The sequence below is a fragment of the Dromaius novaehollandiae genome, chromosome W, assembly GCF_036370855.1.
Source record: "Dromaius novaehollandiae isolate bDroNov1 chromosome W, bDroNov1.hap1, whole genome shotgun sequence".
In the NCBI taxonomy this organism is placed as follows: domain Eukaryota; kingdom Metazoa; phylum Chordata; class Aves; order Casuariiformes; family Dromaiidae; genus Dromaius; species Dromaius novaehollandiae.
The window spans coordinates 54024200-54039335 of NC_088130.1; the positions used below are offsets into that span (position 1 = coordinate 54024200).

Here is a 15136-nt window from a genome sequence, read left to right on the forward strand (position 1 = left end):
TTTGTCTGAGTTGCACCCCATTACAAACACTTTCCCCAACAAATTAATAGATACAATCAAAAGATACAAAGATAATTTTATGTTTAACTACCAAATTATCTCTACTTCTGGAAAAGCTTCATCCAGGGAACAGGAGTTTTGATGTCACAAATGAGCCAGCTCCTTGTTTCAGCAGATTTGATTCCTGGGAATGATTAGAGATGTTTACAGTGGAGCTTCAGAAGTTATAAACAGTTAGAAAAAACAGTATGAGGGGAAAATAAAAGAATTCACTGCCATCGCACTTTCTATCAGAAGGGGTCAGATTGTCTTTTTTGAGTATTAGCATGGCACACAAGCTCATTTCAAATGATAGTTCAGATCCACCAAATCAGCTGAGGTCTCAAGACAGTCTGAGAACCCCATGAGTGAAAGGATAACAAATTCACATAGAGCTTCGGTGGCTGAGGGCATCAGCATTATCCATTTCAAAGAAAACCCACAGGTGTATTGGCTTATGTGGAGGGAGATGTGTATCAGAGTATCGCACGAGCATTCCCCTCACAGCCCTGATAGGCTTCTCTGAGAAAAGCGTAGCTTAGATGAGGTTGGGTGGGGAAAAAGGAATCCTGAAAAGACCTGACATTTGCTCCTTCCTGGCAGTTTTATTCTCAAGTACTCATATTAGTAGAAGGTATTTAACTGACCTGTATTCATGGCTGTTCTGTAAGAAATGAGAAAGATCCTCTAAGATTAAAGTAACTCCTTGAAAATATTGCCTTTTAATTATTTTTGTGCTGCAGAGTATGCAAAACTGGCTGCCAGCAGACCATTACCAAACATTGTCAGAGTCTAACCCATGCACAAAGCTATTTATGGGTCTCCAGTTCACTATCTGGAGGTCTGTAGTCTCCGCTAGCTGACCTCTGTAGAAAGCAATTTTTTTTATCAATTTCTTTTTCTTTTTTTAAATGGCACTATTTATCAAACAAAAATCACAGATATTTTCAAATTTGGCATACATATATTATTTACAAATCTTTCTGTAATTTCTTTCCAGCCATAGCATATCCTTAAACATATTCTAAGAGAATAGACATAATTAGCATTTTAAGAAGAATAAACAATTTTCTTAATTGTCTGTTCGAAGTGCAGCCTTCAAACAGCTTTGCCAATACATCCACAAGGAAACATGTCCTACTAATCTAAGTAATGGGGCAAGTCCTGATGACTAAATCCAGCCTAGTCCACAGCATATATGTCCATTCACAAGAAGATGATCTATGTAGTTCTAAGAGCTGCAATACTTTGAGGTTGTCCCTTAAAAGGAAAATATAAAACACAATATATGGCAGGTAATCATTATTTATCTCCAGTGGTGGTAGTAACCCAGCCAAACCTTTACTCTTCCACCAGATTTCGGAGTGTAAAAAACATTTTACTCTTCCTGAAGACTAGTCTCTCTCTGGGCAAGGCACTCAGCCATTCTCACTAGCAGATCTGTAGGCAGGGTGGAGCAAGGTCTGGCCAAATTAAATTGTGTTTATTTCGGAATCATTTTGCACGTGTCTGTTGTAATGTCTGACATAAAAATGCAAGTGGTTTTGAAATAAAAAAGCAAATGTTGAAATGAGTATTTTATTAACCTCTACTAAACTCTGTTTTTTAAAGGGCAGAGCTGGTCTACTGGAATGACCATGAAAATCAAAATACTTGAGTTCTTTTCCAGTTCTGCACAGTTAGTTTGAAAGGAATGTGCACAGAGGAGCCTAGGAACATGTTTAACACACTACTAAATCCCATTACAGGCCACTAAAATAGTACTCTGGCTTTATATGTCTTATTCCAGGTTTACACCCAGCGTAAGAATGAGTTTCACCTCCTTTCGGTCTTGATCTTTGACAACTCAAGGGCTTATTTTATATCTTGTTCTATACATAAAATGAGAATAATAGCAGTATTTGGACCTTTCTTTAAATGACATGGAGGTCCATTAAAAGGTGATAGATAAAGACAAATGCAGTGGTGGTGATTTTGCAGGTTACTCAAAAGAAAACCAGTGTAATGACGTTTTTTCAAGCTTTAAGCCATACTTAATTCAGATAAAATTCAATGGCTTTCAGTCCCTACTGTTCATTGGCATGAACTCCAGAGTGTAGAAATTTCAGCAAGCAGCATTTCACCTTCAGTCGAACGGCTTGTGTCCTTGCTGGCTGGTATCTGTGCACGTTATGTGCCATACCACCTTTTCTTTATAACGGAGCTTAGTGTTTCACAACACTGCCAAATCCTGCACTTTGTAACGGACATACAGATGGAGGCATCCGAGCCATCGCCGTCATCTAGCATCCCTCGCCTCCTTCCTGGCAGCAGCGCCTCTGTGACAGTGACATTCCTGGCCCAAGGCGCTCTCAATCAAATCACTGGCAAATTTCCCAACACCCTGAATAAGAACAGAAGTGGGTCCCATGACCGGAAGACGCATGTGCATCTCTAATCGTACTGTAAGCAGCAAATGGTCGTGATTACTATCTAGCAATCCAAACTGAGGGGCTGGTGACATCTGAGAGTGAGCTGATTATATTAGCACTCAAAGGCGCAGACAGAACTTATTTACACCACCAGAAAAGATAATGCTTCACCTAAGGGAAATCATACAAGGCAAAATCTATTTCAACTACCTTGAAATACTCCTCTGATTCAAGTCATCTCCTTATCGAGGAAAAGAAAACAGAAAATCCCTCCTTGCTGATCAAATGACAAAAATACGATATAAGCAATTGCTCACATCGGAAAACTATTTTGTTTGGACTATTTTTCATTAAAACTTACCCAAGCAATTCATTTCCCTGAACATTCTTTGGAAAGAGAAGAGCCCCCAAAGAATCCTCAAAATATATTCTCGACTCTTTGCACATTTTTTAGAGCGGGTTTTGTTTATTCCACCGTGGATGGGTCAGCGTTATTCAGCATTTGTAAGGCCGCAGAGAAAGAAGCCTCTTACAAAATCTTAGAGCGGTAAGAAGCAAAACAGAAACACTGTTTTAGAAGCAGCAGGTACCATTTCTGGTCTAGGACCTGTAGCGAAGGTAGCTGCTTTTCAGACCTAGCAATGGAACAATTAATAAAGGAACCCATTAAGGTCTGATTGTTGCTGCTAAAAAGGAAGGTTGAATTTCAGTCCTTTGAAGTAACTGAGAATGATTCAGGCCTCATTACAGAGATATAATCTACATTCATACATTTATGTTGGTGATTCAAATCTATTGGGACAGATTGAATTCCGTTAAATAGTGCATCTTTCCTGTGGAACTTTTCTCAGGCTTTCTCAGGCTAACCTAAGAGGTGACCTAACAATACAAAGTAGTGGGGTATTTAGGGATTCAACTGTGCTATAAAAGAAAGGCTATACAGAAAGTAGAAAAAAGAACGAGATATAATCTAAAAAGCTATGTCAGCTTTTCATTTGGACTCTGTTTTGTAAATGCCCTCCCTGTCATCACACGGGATAGAAAAGGACTCTATGTGTTGTAGTGGCTTTAAGTACTGCGCTGATTATTGCACCTGCCAGGACCAGATTTCATACGAAATTCTGCAGATCTAGTTTTTTGTTCTTAACTCATACAACCAACCACAAGCTAAAAACAGGTCTAAGCAGAACTCTTTGAGAAGAGTAAATTCAAGTGGGCTTTTTTTTTTTTTTTTAAGCAGTAAGGGTTAAATATATCTGTTTGAGCTCTCGCTGCTATTTTCTCTTGCCATTACAGGGAACTTAAAATGCCAGTTTACTGTATTATCCAACATTTGACAGGAAAAAGAGCAAATATGAATGGTTTCTTCAAATGTATAAATTTAAGACATTTTGTAATTATTTATGGTTTAAGATGTTGGAATCAAAAGAACCTGAGTTTCAGAAATCTTACATTGTATCCTTCATGACTTAGACAGCAAGCAAACATGGAAATTAGCTTTGTAGACACACACATAAGCTGTCCAGCATTCACCACACAGTAGGCTTTTGCTTTTCATTTTGTTTTTATTTCTTTTTTTTTATTAGTTGCCACAAAAGGAAAGCCTAAATCAGATTCACCAAAAATTTTTCTGAAACACTTTGCACTCAGTGCAAATACATGCAAAATAAATACTCTGAAGTACCATAAACAACATCATAAAACATATTGATTCTAACATTAAATGGTTTCATTTTTAAGGCTGTTTAAATGTCGCCCCCAGAAGCCGAACACATAAATTTAAGAGCCAACTCTTTCCAGAATAAACACCATAATTGGAGAAAATCATTTCTAATTTCTGTTGTGAAGCTAACAATATATCTAACATCCTAATCTAATGAATCAGCCTAATTTTAGAACTATTTGTCCTTTTCTGCATATTCTGTTGTTTAAATTAAGATTGACTCCAAATGCCAAATGTAAGTGCATAGGCAGTTTTCCATTGCATTCCACTGATCTGCATTATTAAACTGTGTCTTGTTTCGAAATGTTCTGGTTTTACCTCGTCCGTAACTCACTGTTTCTGCACCAGTTCACGTCCCCGCGACTCCGCTCTCTCAGCGAGTATTGCACCTACCTGCACTCCAAGCCAGTTATTCTACAATACTCAGTGCTGACCCAAAATGGAACGTCTCGCATGCTGCCTGTATCCTGTCTGTCCCGGCTCCCTTATTATGGTGTTAAAACATAGTACATCGTATGGCAGATGCCTGTTAATTACAGGCTAACTTGACAGTTCAGTACTGGGATGGAAAAATGAATCTGTTGTAACATTCAGCATGTGAAATGACAAATCCTATGAGCAGAGACGGAATCAAAGGAAAAACCAACAACATATGCCCCTCCACGAAAAATAATAGCTTGAAAAATCGCTTTAAAATAGCCTCGAAAATAGAAATTTTTTATCTTTCTGGCAAAGGAAACTGCGTTAGTTTAAAAAAAAAGACAGCAAAACATTCAGACAGGTTTTATGGGGAAACCTTTGCAATCCTAATAAAGCCCCTTCTGCTTTGAAGTCAGACGCTGATTCAGTAAATGACTCATGTTAGCAATTAGAAAATGGTCATTTAGGGCCCTGATTTCATTCGAGACAAGGAGGGTGAGGGTGGGGAAAGAGACACAATAAATCTTGAGAGGCTTAAAAGGAAGAGCAGGCTAAAGTGTGAACTTTTTATTTCAGCAACGGAAGCGAGAAATCAGTGATTCATTAAAGGAGAGAGAAAGACCTCCATGGAAGCTGGCAAAGAAGGAGGAAAAGGAGCTAATTATGTCTCTTCCCTTTTTACTCTCTCGGACCAGCATATAATCTGCTTTTCCAGGGTCTGCCTGTAGTATATACTTCTTTCCAACCTCTCCACCCAACCCCTCCTCCAGCAGGGGGGAGGGGGAGCTCCAGCAGGCAACAAGCTCCAGGTGGCTTTCTCAAGCACTTCGCTGCCAAAAAAATAAAATAAAATCCTGCGCTAGAAAACAAGTTTCTTGGGGGGGGGGGGGGGGGGGGGAGGAAGGCCTCCCTAGAGGGGATTGGTTCAGCCGGGAAGACAGGGAAATTAGTAAAGCATGAGCCTCCAAGCCATGCTGGTGGCCAGCGCTCAGAGGAGAAGGACGCTGTAGGAGCAATTAGCAGCGAGCTGGCGGCGGCGGCGGCTGCTGCCGCCCGGGAGGAAGCCGGGCAGCTCCTGCGGCTCCCTCCGCAGCAGGCATTTGCTCACTCCAACTGCAAAAGGGTTTCAGATGTCCCACCGCTGCTTGACCCCCTGCAAATAAGGGTTGACCACCAGAGGCACATCCCACCTCTGACTTGTAATCGCTGACATTTAGGCTACAGCTTCCAACCTGTTTACAACCAAAGGGGGAGGGAGAGGAAGGGAAGGGGGGGAGACAAGTTGGGATTTTTCCCCTCTCTCTCTCTTTCTTTTTCCTCTCTCTCTCTCTCTGGATTTTTTCTTTTTTTTTTTTTTTTAATACTGTTCTGGAGAATTCAAAGCAAAACAAAGAAACTGCCTCCTCTGGGGCTGTCAGTGAGAAAGGACGAGTTGTGCAACTGGTTTGGGATTTGCAAAAAAGCAAAGGGGTGGGGATCAGAAGAAGGTGCAAAGCCACAAAGTGTGAGTGTGAGTGTGTGTGTGTAAAGGAGCGTGTGCGTGAAAAGTCCCTTCTAGCACCCCTTTCTGCTGGTTGTTGTTGTTATTGTTGCTCACTTTGCTGTCATCTATTTTTCAGACCTTTCTGCATCTAAGATGGTGAAGAAAGGAGTGAGGAAGAGAACAAAATAACTACTGGGAAGTCTCAAACCAGGTTGGGGAGTGTGTGTGTATGGGGGGGTGGGGTGGGGAAGAGAAAAAGGAAAGAGGATTAACCACAGCAACCCCCCCAAAAAAACCAACAGCTCTCATTTCTGAGGGAGGACTCGCAGGATTAAAAGGCAGCAACTTCTGAGTCGATTTGTCCCCTGAGTTATGGATGTTGGTGCACTTACTTCAGGCCAGATCAGAGCTCAGAGGGATCTAACCAGAAGCAGCAACCACCGGCTCTCCACTTGCCTTTTACCAGGTTTTACCCTTCCAGTATGTTTCTTTTGATAAGACATTTTCCAGCGCCCAGAGTTTCAGTACAATGTGCAAATGGATACTGACAAATGGTGCCTCAGCCTTTTCCCACCTGCCTTGTTGCTGCTTGCTGCTGCTCTTCTTGGTGTCTTCTGTGCCTGTCACCTGCCATGACCTCGGCCAGGACATGCTGTCCCCGGAGGCCACCAACTCTTCTTCTTCATCATCCTCCTCCTTCCCCTCGTCCTTCTCCTCTCCTTCCAGTGCGGGGAGACACGTGCGGAGCTACAATCACCTCCAAGGAGACGTGCGCAAGAGGAAGCTCTACTCGTACAACAAGTACTTTCTCAAGATCGAGAAGAACGGCAAGGTCAGCGGCACCAAGAAGGAGAACTGCCCCTTCAGTAAGTACCGCCGCGCCGCCCCGGCCCCGGCCCCGGCCCCGAGCGCCCCGCGGCGGCGCCGCGCCCCGCCGCCGCCCGCAGCTCCGGGCGCCCGAGCCCCGCGGCGGGAGGGGGCGAGGGGCGGGTGTGTCGGGGGGCTCCTCTGCGGGCGGCTCCCCGCAGCCCCGGCTCTGCAGGTCTCGCCGGGCGCGCTTGCTTTGCAAACGGCTTCGCCGAGCACAGTGTGTTTCTTTGCCTGGCGGAGGGGCAAATTAGCAAGACTTGCAAGGATGTGGCGCGGAGCGTGTGTGTGAGGGGGGCATTGTCTCCCGGGCCTGAACGTAATTATCCGCTGTCGTTAAAGCGCCCTGATGAGGACGCGCTATTAAAACAATGCCTCGGCTTCCCCGCACGCACACGCTCCGCTCTCCGAGCCCTGCGCCCGCGCCCCCTCCTCCCCGCGCCCCGACGCGGCGCGTTTTGCTTTGCGCCGGGCTCCATGTGCGCCGAGGGGCTCCCGCGGCCGCGGGGAGCCGGTGCGCGGCCGCCCGCGGTAACGCGATGCTCGTGCCTGCCGCGTCCCTGGCATATGTGCTGCGCCCCGCCGCCGCCGAGCTCTCGGGTTGCAGCGCCGCTATACTACTACTCACTCCATTGTAAACATCTGGGGCTGGATCCGCACAGACCTCACACACATTTCATTGTCTTTTTTTTTTTTTTTTTTAAGAAATAATTTCAAAGTAAAAGTCATAAGGCTGTTTCCATGGCTGTAGTTTCGAGCTTTTTTGTAGTACTAATTAGGCTTCTAGTAATAGCAGGCTTCTGGTAATGTATTTCTGGCTGTCAGTGCTAGAAATGTAACCTTTACTGGGTTTTCTTGCCTGTGCAATCTCACATTGAAGTAACTGTAGTAAATCTCAATATATTGCATTGTAACTCTTAAGTGACTGCATCCCACTATAGCAGCATGCTGAAAAAGTAAGCTCTGTTCTGCAAGTGTTTGAGTGAGCTTTCTTACTTGTTTCGCTGCTGGAGAACAGCTCTTTTGGTTCTTCGGTTGTTTTTTGTAAATCCAGATAAACCTAGGGATAAATCTGCTGTTATATTAAAGAGATGTAGGTACCCCCCTTATTAGCTAATGTGTAAAGTGTGGAATACTTTAGCAGGTTGCCATGCTGTGTGATCAACATTACCGTTAATTCCCCTGTACTTCTATTAAACACCCACAACATACGCTTACAAACAGGGAGGAGAGGGCTGCTGTATCATGTGTCATTATTTCACTTGCTCCACCTTGCAACTTCATACTTTATCATGCACTTCATGTTTATAAAGGCTTTAGATGTCAAAGCAGCTGAATCTTACCACCTCACTTTTATATTTCATAGAAAGCCAGTTTCTTGAAAAACAGAGCTATGATGAAGGCTTCATTTTGATGAATTTGTGCTTAACTAGGTCTTTGCACTGTATGTCTTACATTACTTTTGTTTATAGAGCAGGATAGTGTGATTCCCCTAAAATGGGATTCTGAAAGCTCTGTATGCATCTCTGGAAACAGCAAGCCATTCAGTTCAGAGTACTGCTGCAGAACAGGATATAAGGGGCCGATCCCACAACAGGGTATTCAGATAAGGAACTACTCATCTGAGCAGCCCCACTTAGCCAGTAGAACGGTTCAGTAAGTAAAGCTGCGTACAAGTATGCGTTCCTGCAGGATCTTGCCATGAGGAGGTAGAATAAACCGAGATGCACACATACATCTTTCAAGGCCCAATATGTCAGTCTGCACTCAAGGACAACTCACCGTAACTAAAGGATATGACTCTTTCTCCTAGTTTTCTAGTCAGTGCATCAGAAAGAAAATTGGCATGCTTGATGATGTCATGGTTGTTTTCACATCTGCAGAGTATCTACTGAAAAAGAGAAGAATATTTTTTTCATATAAATACAAACCAATGGCTTTATTATGCATAGTTGTATCCCGTCCCTCAAGTTTATGTGCAATGGAGAAAGGAGTCCCATTTTCTCAAAAATACTAGCTTGCTAGCTCCATTTACACTGTGTCTGATTCAGTGATGTATAACATCTTTAAAATGCAATTAGGACTTTGCTAGCAGAAGAAAGATCAAACAGTTATGTGCTCTTCTTTAATATTCCTTATAATTTGTGGTGTGAAATTGTGTTTTCTGTAAAAGCACATAAGCTGAGACCATTTAAGTGCTGTTACTGCCCCTTAATTTCAAGGGTGTCTGTATCAAAATGTTGCAAGTGATTGGCAAAATCCATGCTTTTCGTGACTTCACATGTAGCTGTTTGATCAGAACGCTGCCATAATCCCCAGCTAGACTGATTCCGTGCAAATATGTGGTATCATTAAGATAGTCTAAAACGTGTAATTACATGCGAGTAAATTTCTGCCATACATAAAGAGTTAGCCAGCCAGCCCACTAAACTGTAGCCTGTTTAACATGAAAGACTATTTAATCTCTAATATAAGTTCCTCTTTCAAAACCACACTTTCCTAAACAAATAATAATGACTATTGACACATAAGACTTTGTTTGAAATATTCTAATTTAGGGATTCATTTTCTTTTCTCATATGATAATGTTTAAAATCCATTTATGCTGCAGTAGAATCTTATCTGCAGGGCTGTAAGATCATGATATGTTGTGTAATTAGACAACAGCTTTCATGGCTGGATGCCAGTTAAGCACTGTCAAGTAAGGGGAACAGTTGGAGAAAGACAGAATAAACATTCAGAAAATACAGTTCAGTCCCCAGCCTTTAAAATGGCTCACGCAGCATTCATAGATTTGCTCTATAAATATTGCGTAGCGTGCACTAAATAAAAGTTTACTTTGGCAGATGTTTTCCAACTTGATTGCATGGAACTATTACATCAGCCTTGCTCTACGTATAGGGCGATGGGAACAGAGGTGGCTTGTGACCGTTCTGTCAGGACGCTGGGGAACTTGCATAACTTAGTAGAACTGGAGTGCATCCGTCACTAGATGTATGCTAGACAGTTTAGGTTTTGTTTTATTATTCCCTGCATATAGAGTTTTGTCCTTGAAATGCAACCGCTCAATACTAGCTCGTACCTCAGCAGCACAGCTGTGAAGTCCCTTGCCCCCATTCTTGATAGGTCCATTCGTATATGTGAATAAGGACAGCTGTCCTGCTTTCTGGTGACTCAAGTACCTGCAGGGAAAAACAAAACCAGAAAACCTCCAAAGATTTATTACAAAAGTATTAGCTATAACTTGACATTTGAGATGACCAAGAGGAGCTTTCACCGTATGTAAAAATGGAGAAATAACTGCATGTGTGCGGATTCTGACCTTACTTGCACCCAGAAAACTTCTCGGAAGTTAGTGAATCTCTTTGGGTTTAATGGGCAGTATGGTTTGGGCTACATGGTATATGATAAGCTGATTCACGACAGCCTGAACTTATTTTTAAGTGTTATGCTGCCAACATACATTTTTAGTTGAATTATAAAGCAACCATTAACACTGCTATGAAGTACATGGACTTCAAATATAGTTACGGGAGAGAAATAATGCTTACAATACAACACGATACAATAATTCTTAATTAGCAGCACCTAATCTGCAGTCTATAGTAGGAGTTCTGCCTGAGCAAGAATTGCAGGATCAGGCCATTAATGAGGTACATGTTTATGGAGTGGAGTCTACGTCAATATGAGAGTGGATGTTAGTGGGAAGAATTAATGGGGCGATTTTTACGGGCTTTGGACCCAGCTCTGCTTGCAGTGCTATGCAAAACCTACAGTAGATGGCGGCACAGCCACTGTCTGGTGTCACCTCTGCTCGAAGTAGGTGGACAAGAAGGGGCCAGATCCTCAGCTGTATGAGCTCATTTAGTTCCAGCAAAGCTACAGGGGCTTACACCAGCCAAGAGGCTATTAACTGGCTTTCTGAACATCCAGAGTGGATTAATCCGAACAGTACAAAGGCACCCTCAATGCAGAATAAGAGGGTTCACTGGGGTAGCTAGCATGACATAATTAGCTACTCTTCACAAGCTAACCTGTTCCAGGCTTTTCCCCTGAGTACATGATTATCTTTAATACTCAGCTTTAGAATCTGCTGAAGTCCCTGGTAGTCCTCGGTTTTGCTTTAGCGAGTGTGGGATCTGATTAGCAACACAGTGAATCATAGCAAGAAAGTTTCTAGTCTGAATTCTGTAGCCCAAATGATTGTAATTGCTCTAATTGCTAGAAACAACAAATATTACTACTGAGGGTTTAAAGTATGTGCATATATACATTACATATAAATACGTTTGCATGTTGGCTTGTATACATAGAAATAGCAGTAAAAGACAGCGTCCTGGTTAAGTATGTGCAGTTTGATACTCAGTTTTTGAACATAAAGTCCCAAGTCACAAACAGTGTGCGTCATTAGCGTATAGGTTTAACTGGCTACATATCAAAGTTCTCACCTGTTCAGAGGTTATTTCCTGTGACTGACTTTGCACCTATAAACAATATTCTCAGGTGTAATAAAATCACAAAGCTTGACAGCTATGTTAACCTCAGCTACACAGATTCAAATAGATTAGAATATTTGGTAAAATAGATTCTCTTGCTCTTGAACTCTTTTTTGATTGGCTGTTTGGGGTTAGCAGCTCTTCAAGAGCTGGTGTTTGTAAATTAATATGAGACTTTTCTTTGCATTTTTCTGAAGACTGCTTACTAGGCATATGTGTTTCATTGTTTTACTCTCGGCAGCAATCTGCTATATTTTGTTACCTATTAAAAAGACTTAAATAGGAAATAATACTGTTTCAGTGAAGTAATTTGAATCTTGGGGGTTTAATAGGAAGATGGTTTCTGTAGATGGTTTTATGTAGATGGTTTCTCACTTTTAGTCTTGGGTTTGTTGTTTTTTTTCTCCAGAACTCAGTTACGTAATTTATAACCAGCAGTGTACACCTCAGGCACATAGGATTTATGAATGTGGAAAGAATTGTACTATTTAATGTCTACATGACACTCTCCTGTTACCTTTACTGCATTCCTGCCTCGTGGACCCCATGTGCTGATACAATGGCCCTGTCATAAATCTGTTTAAAATACACAGTTGTAAGAAGTCTTTTTGTCTTCATAAATCTAACTTATAACCACTTGCAAAAAAGAAAGAGCTGGGGCATTTGGAGGTTTGTTCTTCTTAAAACCTCAGAAGAGCAAGACCAGGGGGCCTACAAGCTTATGGATGCCCTGCTGGCATCCTACAGCAGGATGATTCGCAGGTATTGGTTTGGTCAAAACTGCCAGTGAAGCTGGTGTTAGCTGAGTGAGCGCTGCAGAATGTGCTTACGGTTTGGAAACATCTTGGATGCATTCAGTGGTAGGATAAGATCCTCTGTTTTGAAATAAGGCATTGTAAGATGACTTTCAGATGTCTTTGGGCTGTGTGTGTGAATAGGGGCCTTTTCGCTTCAAATGGGAGTTAGATCAGATTCTGCAATAGGGGAGTTCTCATTTCTTCGACAGAGCCTTTCATTTTGGAAAAGGAAAAGCCCTTCTATGAGCAAATCTTGTCAACTTGTGTGTCTCGGGCTAAAAACAGCAGGTACCTGTATGAATAGTGCGACATCCCCTCTCATGGAGGATTCCTGACTTTTTCTCTGAGTGAATAATACAACCGCACAAGGAGGGTTCTTAATAGGGAAAAACATCTTTGTAAACAATACTGTATTTTTATTCATAAGCTTAATACTTGAGATGGTAGAAATAGTGTCAACAAAGCAGAGAAACAATTCGGTCAATGCAGGATTTGTTATAATGCTCTCTTTATGGACTGTGCTTGTTAGTCTGTTTTCTCAGTTTTGTCAAGAGCTTTGTGAATCAGGCTATTACAGTCCTTTCCTCCCCAAAATAGCACTGAGTTGAAATTTCAGTTTGCACATACTGAATACTTGCTGCCTTTGCATATTTTGAACACTTGTGACCATTCCTTACAGCTGCCATAAGACACTGAAATACTTTATCCTAATATTCTAGGTTTTATCTTCTAGTGATCTCTTTGCCACTTTAAACAGCACAACTACAAAGAAATAGTTCCAACATTTATCAGCGTTAACAACCAGTGTCAATTTGATAAGACTGCATGGAAAAGTAAGCTTTGCTTGCTTCAGGCTAAGAAAACCAAACTATTAGACCAGAAATGGAGGATGCATATAGTAACGTGAGCACATGAACGTTTCTTGATTGGTATCTATACTGGTACCACTAGTCCAACTGTATGCACTCACCAAATGGATTTTCCCTCTTTTGCTTCAACAACCTATTTCGATGCAATATTTTAATATCTTACAGCCTTTCGTTGTTCAGGTGCTTTGAACATAAAAAAGTAGTTGATGGTACATAGGACCATTAGTTCTGTGAACTGGAAAGATCCTTTATTAACAGTATTAATTGCTTTTGTTGCGAGTGCCAACTTGTTGTAAAACATTTCTATTAGTTACAACATAATAAAAATGAGACAGGAAACACTGTTACATGACGTTTTGAAAAAGTCAGCCTGGGAAAGCTCTCTGTGTTTATGAAGAAAATTGAAATCTTCAAGGGGACGGCTGAGGAGGAAGTGACTTGCTCTTTAATCCTTGGATGGATATTAAAACTGAATTCATTAGCTGAATGGATTATTAAAACTGATTGTGCTACTTCATGAGTACAGTGCAACAAATGGAAGTTGCAGGGGAAAGAAATGGTTACAAGTGAGCCGGGTCACATGCTAAATAATGGCTTTAAAGGCACTCTTTGCTTTTAAATTAGGTCACTTGTGTTCTTTCTTTGAACATTCAGTTCTAATTGCGACAGTAAATCATAGGATATGCTCAAAGTAGATTCCCATGTAAGGTGGACAACTGGACAGTGCCTTTTTACTGCTACTAACACGTGCATCCAATTACTGGGTTGATATACTCACAGTGTCAGCTGTAAAGCATTCTCCTATTTTATAGTTAGCCTAAAGAATTATTAGCCTGTCCCCTTTCACATTTACCTCTAAATAATCTGTCAGTAGTGTATATCTTCTACAGTTAAAGAGGAATTTTCACACGCATGGAGGCTGACTTTCAAGAAAAAGGAAATGTTGAAACTTAGAGCAAAAAGTTTCATTCCTTTCGTCCCTGCCCCCTTCCGCAGTTTGTGGTGATGTGCAAGAGAGGAAAAGGCTACAGATGCTAGAAACATCAATGCTCATGAATTTTATATAAAAACAAAGATCAGATCTTTCATAAACCTTGATATAGTAAAGCAATATGATGCCTACTTCTTTCATGGTGAAGAACGCATGTAAAGGACAACAGACTTGGTTGTTTTTCACAGTTGCCAGCTCCTCCTACGTGGGGGGCAGAGGTGAAAATGGGGGGGCCTGAGGAGTCCAGTTACTCTTCCTCCTTCAGCTACTGATATTAGAGGTTCAAAAGATAGCACAGAAATAAAGGAAATATAAGCTTTCTTTTAGGTTCCCACTGCACATCTGTGCAGCTGTAGTCAGCGGACGTGGGAGTTGGGGAAAGGCCACTGAAGCATTTTGGAAGCATTCAGGATGTTGCTTAATTGGAGTTAAGGCATGGTGCTAAGCAGGGGCTGCGTATGAATGAGTGATACCGTGCCCGCATTAGAGGAAGGGGACGGGAAGTGTGACAAGTGCCAGAGCAGCACTAGAAAGGATGACAAGAAAGAAACAGGGGCAGCATGTGTCACAAGTGGGAGAGAAGCGGCGAGACGGGGAGCATGGCTTACCCATTTTGGCAGCAGTGAACTGCCAGTGACGCTGAATTAGTCTGTCTCATCTGACTGTATCCTCAGTTTGGTCACAGCCTGAACCTGTGAAGCCACAGACTCATTAAGGTACCTATTGATTTTGCCCAGAAGTATGAATTGGTGTTGGGATATGAATTTGTTCGTGTCCCCCTGCCCCAGCTTCACTGTACCTTGTCTGACCCCGTTCTGTAGGCAGTACTCCGTGCGTGCTCCGGGATTGCCTTCGATTTATCTTGCTCTCCAAGAGGCTTAATGACATGCTTTGTTCCTCATGTCCAAGTCGGTGCTGACTACTTGCAAGCTGAAAGGTGGCCACACTTCCCTCTGGAAGCAATAAGCTACTTAAAGCAGCCACAATCGAATTTGTGTTAAAGAAGAAAAAAGTGGGGTTTTTTGTTTTTGTTTTTTATT

At 41.9% G+C, this 15136-nt stretch overlaps 1 protein-coding gene across 4 annotated transcripts in view; it reads left to right on the forward strand.

The window, feature by feature from the left end:
- The first annotated feature begins 5560 nt into the window (after positions 1 to 5560).
- Positions 5561 to 15136, forward strand: part of LOC112984007 (fibroblast growth factor 10) — a 64658-nt gene continuing 55082 nt past the window's right edge. The window contains exons 1-3 of one of the 4 annotated variants that reach the window (XM_026101502.2): positions 5561 to 6103; positions 6213 to 6287; positions 6379 to 6942. In XM_026101502.2, coding sequence (XP_025957287.1) covers positions 6606 to 6942 — 337 coding nt within the window. In that variant the 5' untranslated portion in view covers positions 5561 to 6103; positions 6213 to 6287; positions 6379 to 6605. The remainder of the gene's footprint in view (positions 6104 to 6212; positions 6288 to 6378; positions 6943 to 15136) is intronic. The other 3 variants (XM_026101500.2, XM_064499922.1, XM_026101501.2) reach the window with 3 other exon arrangements.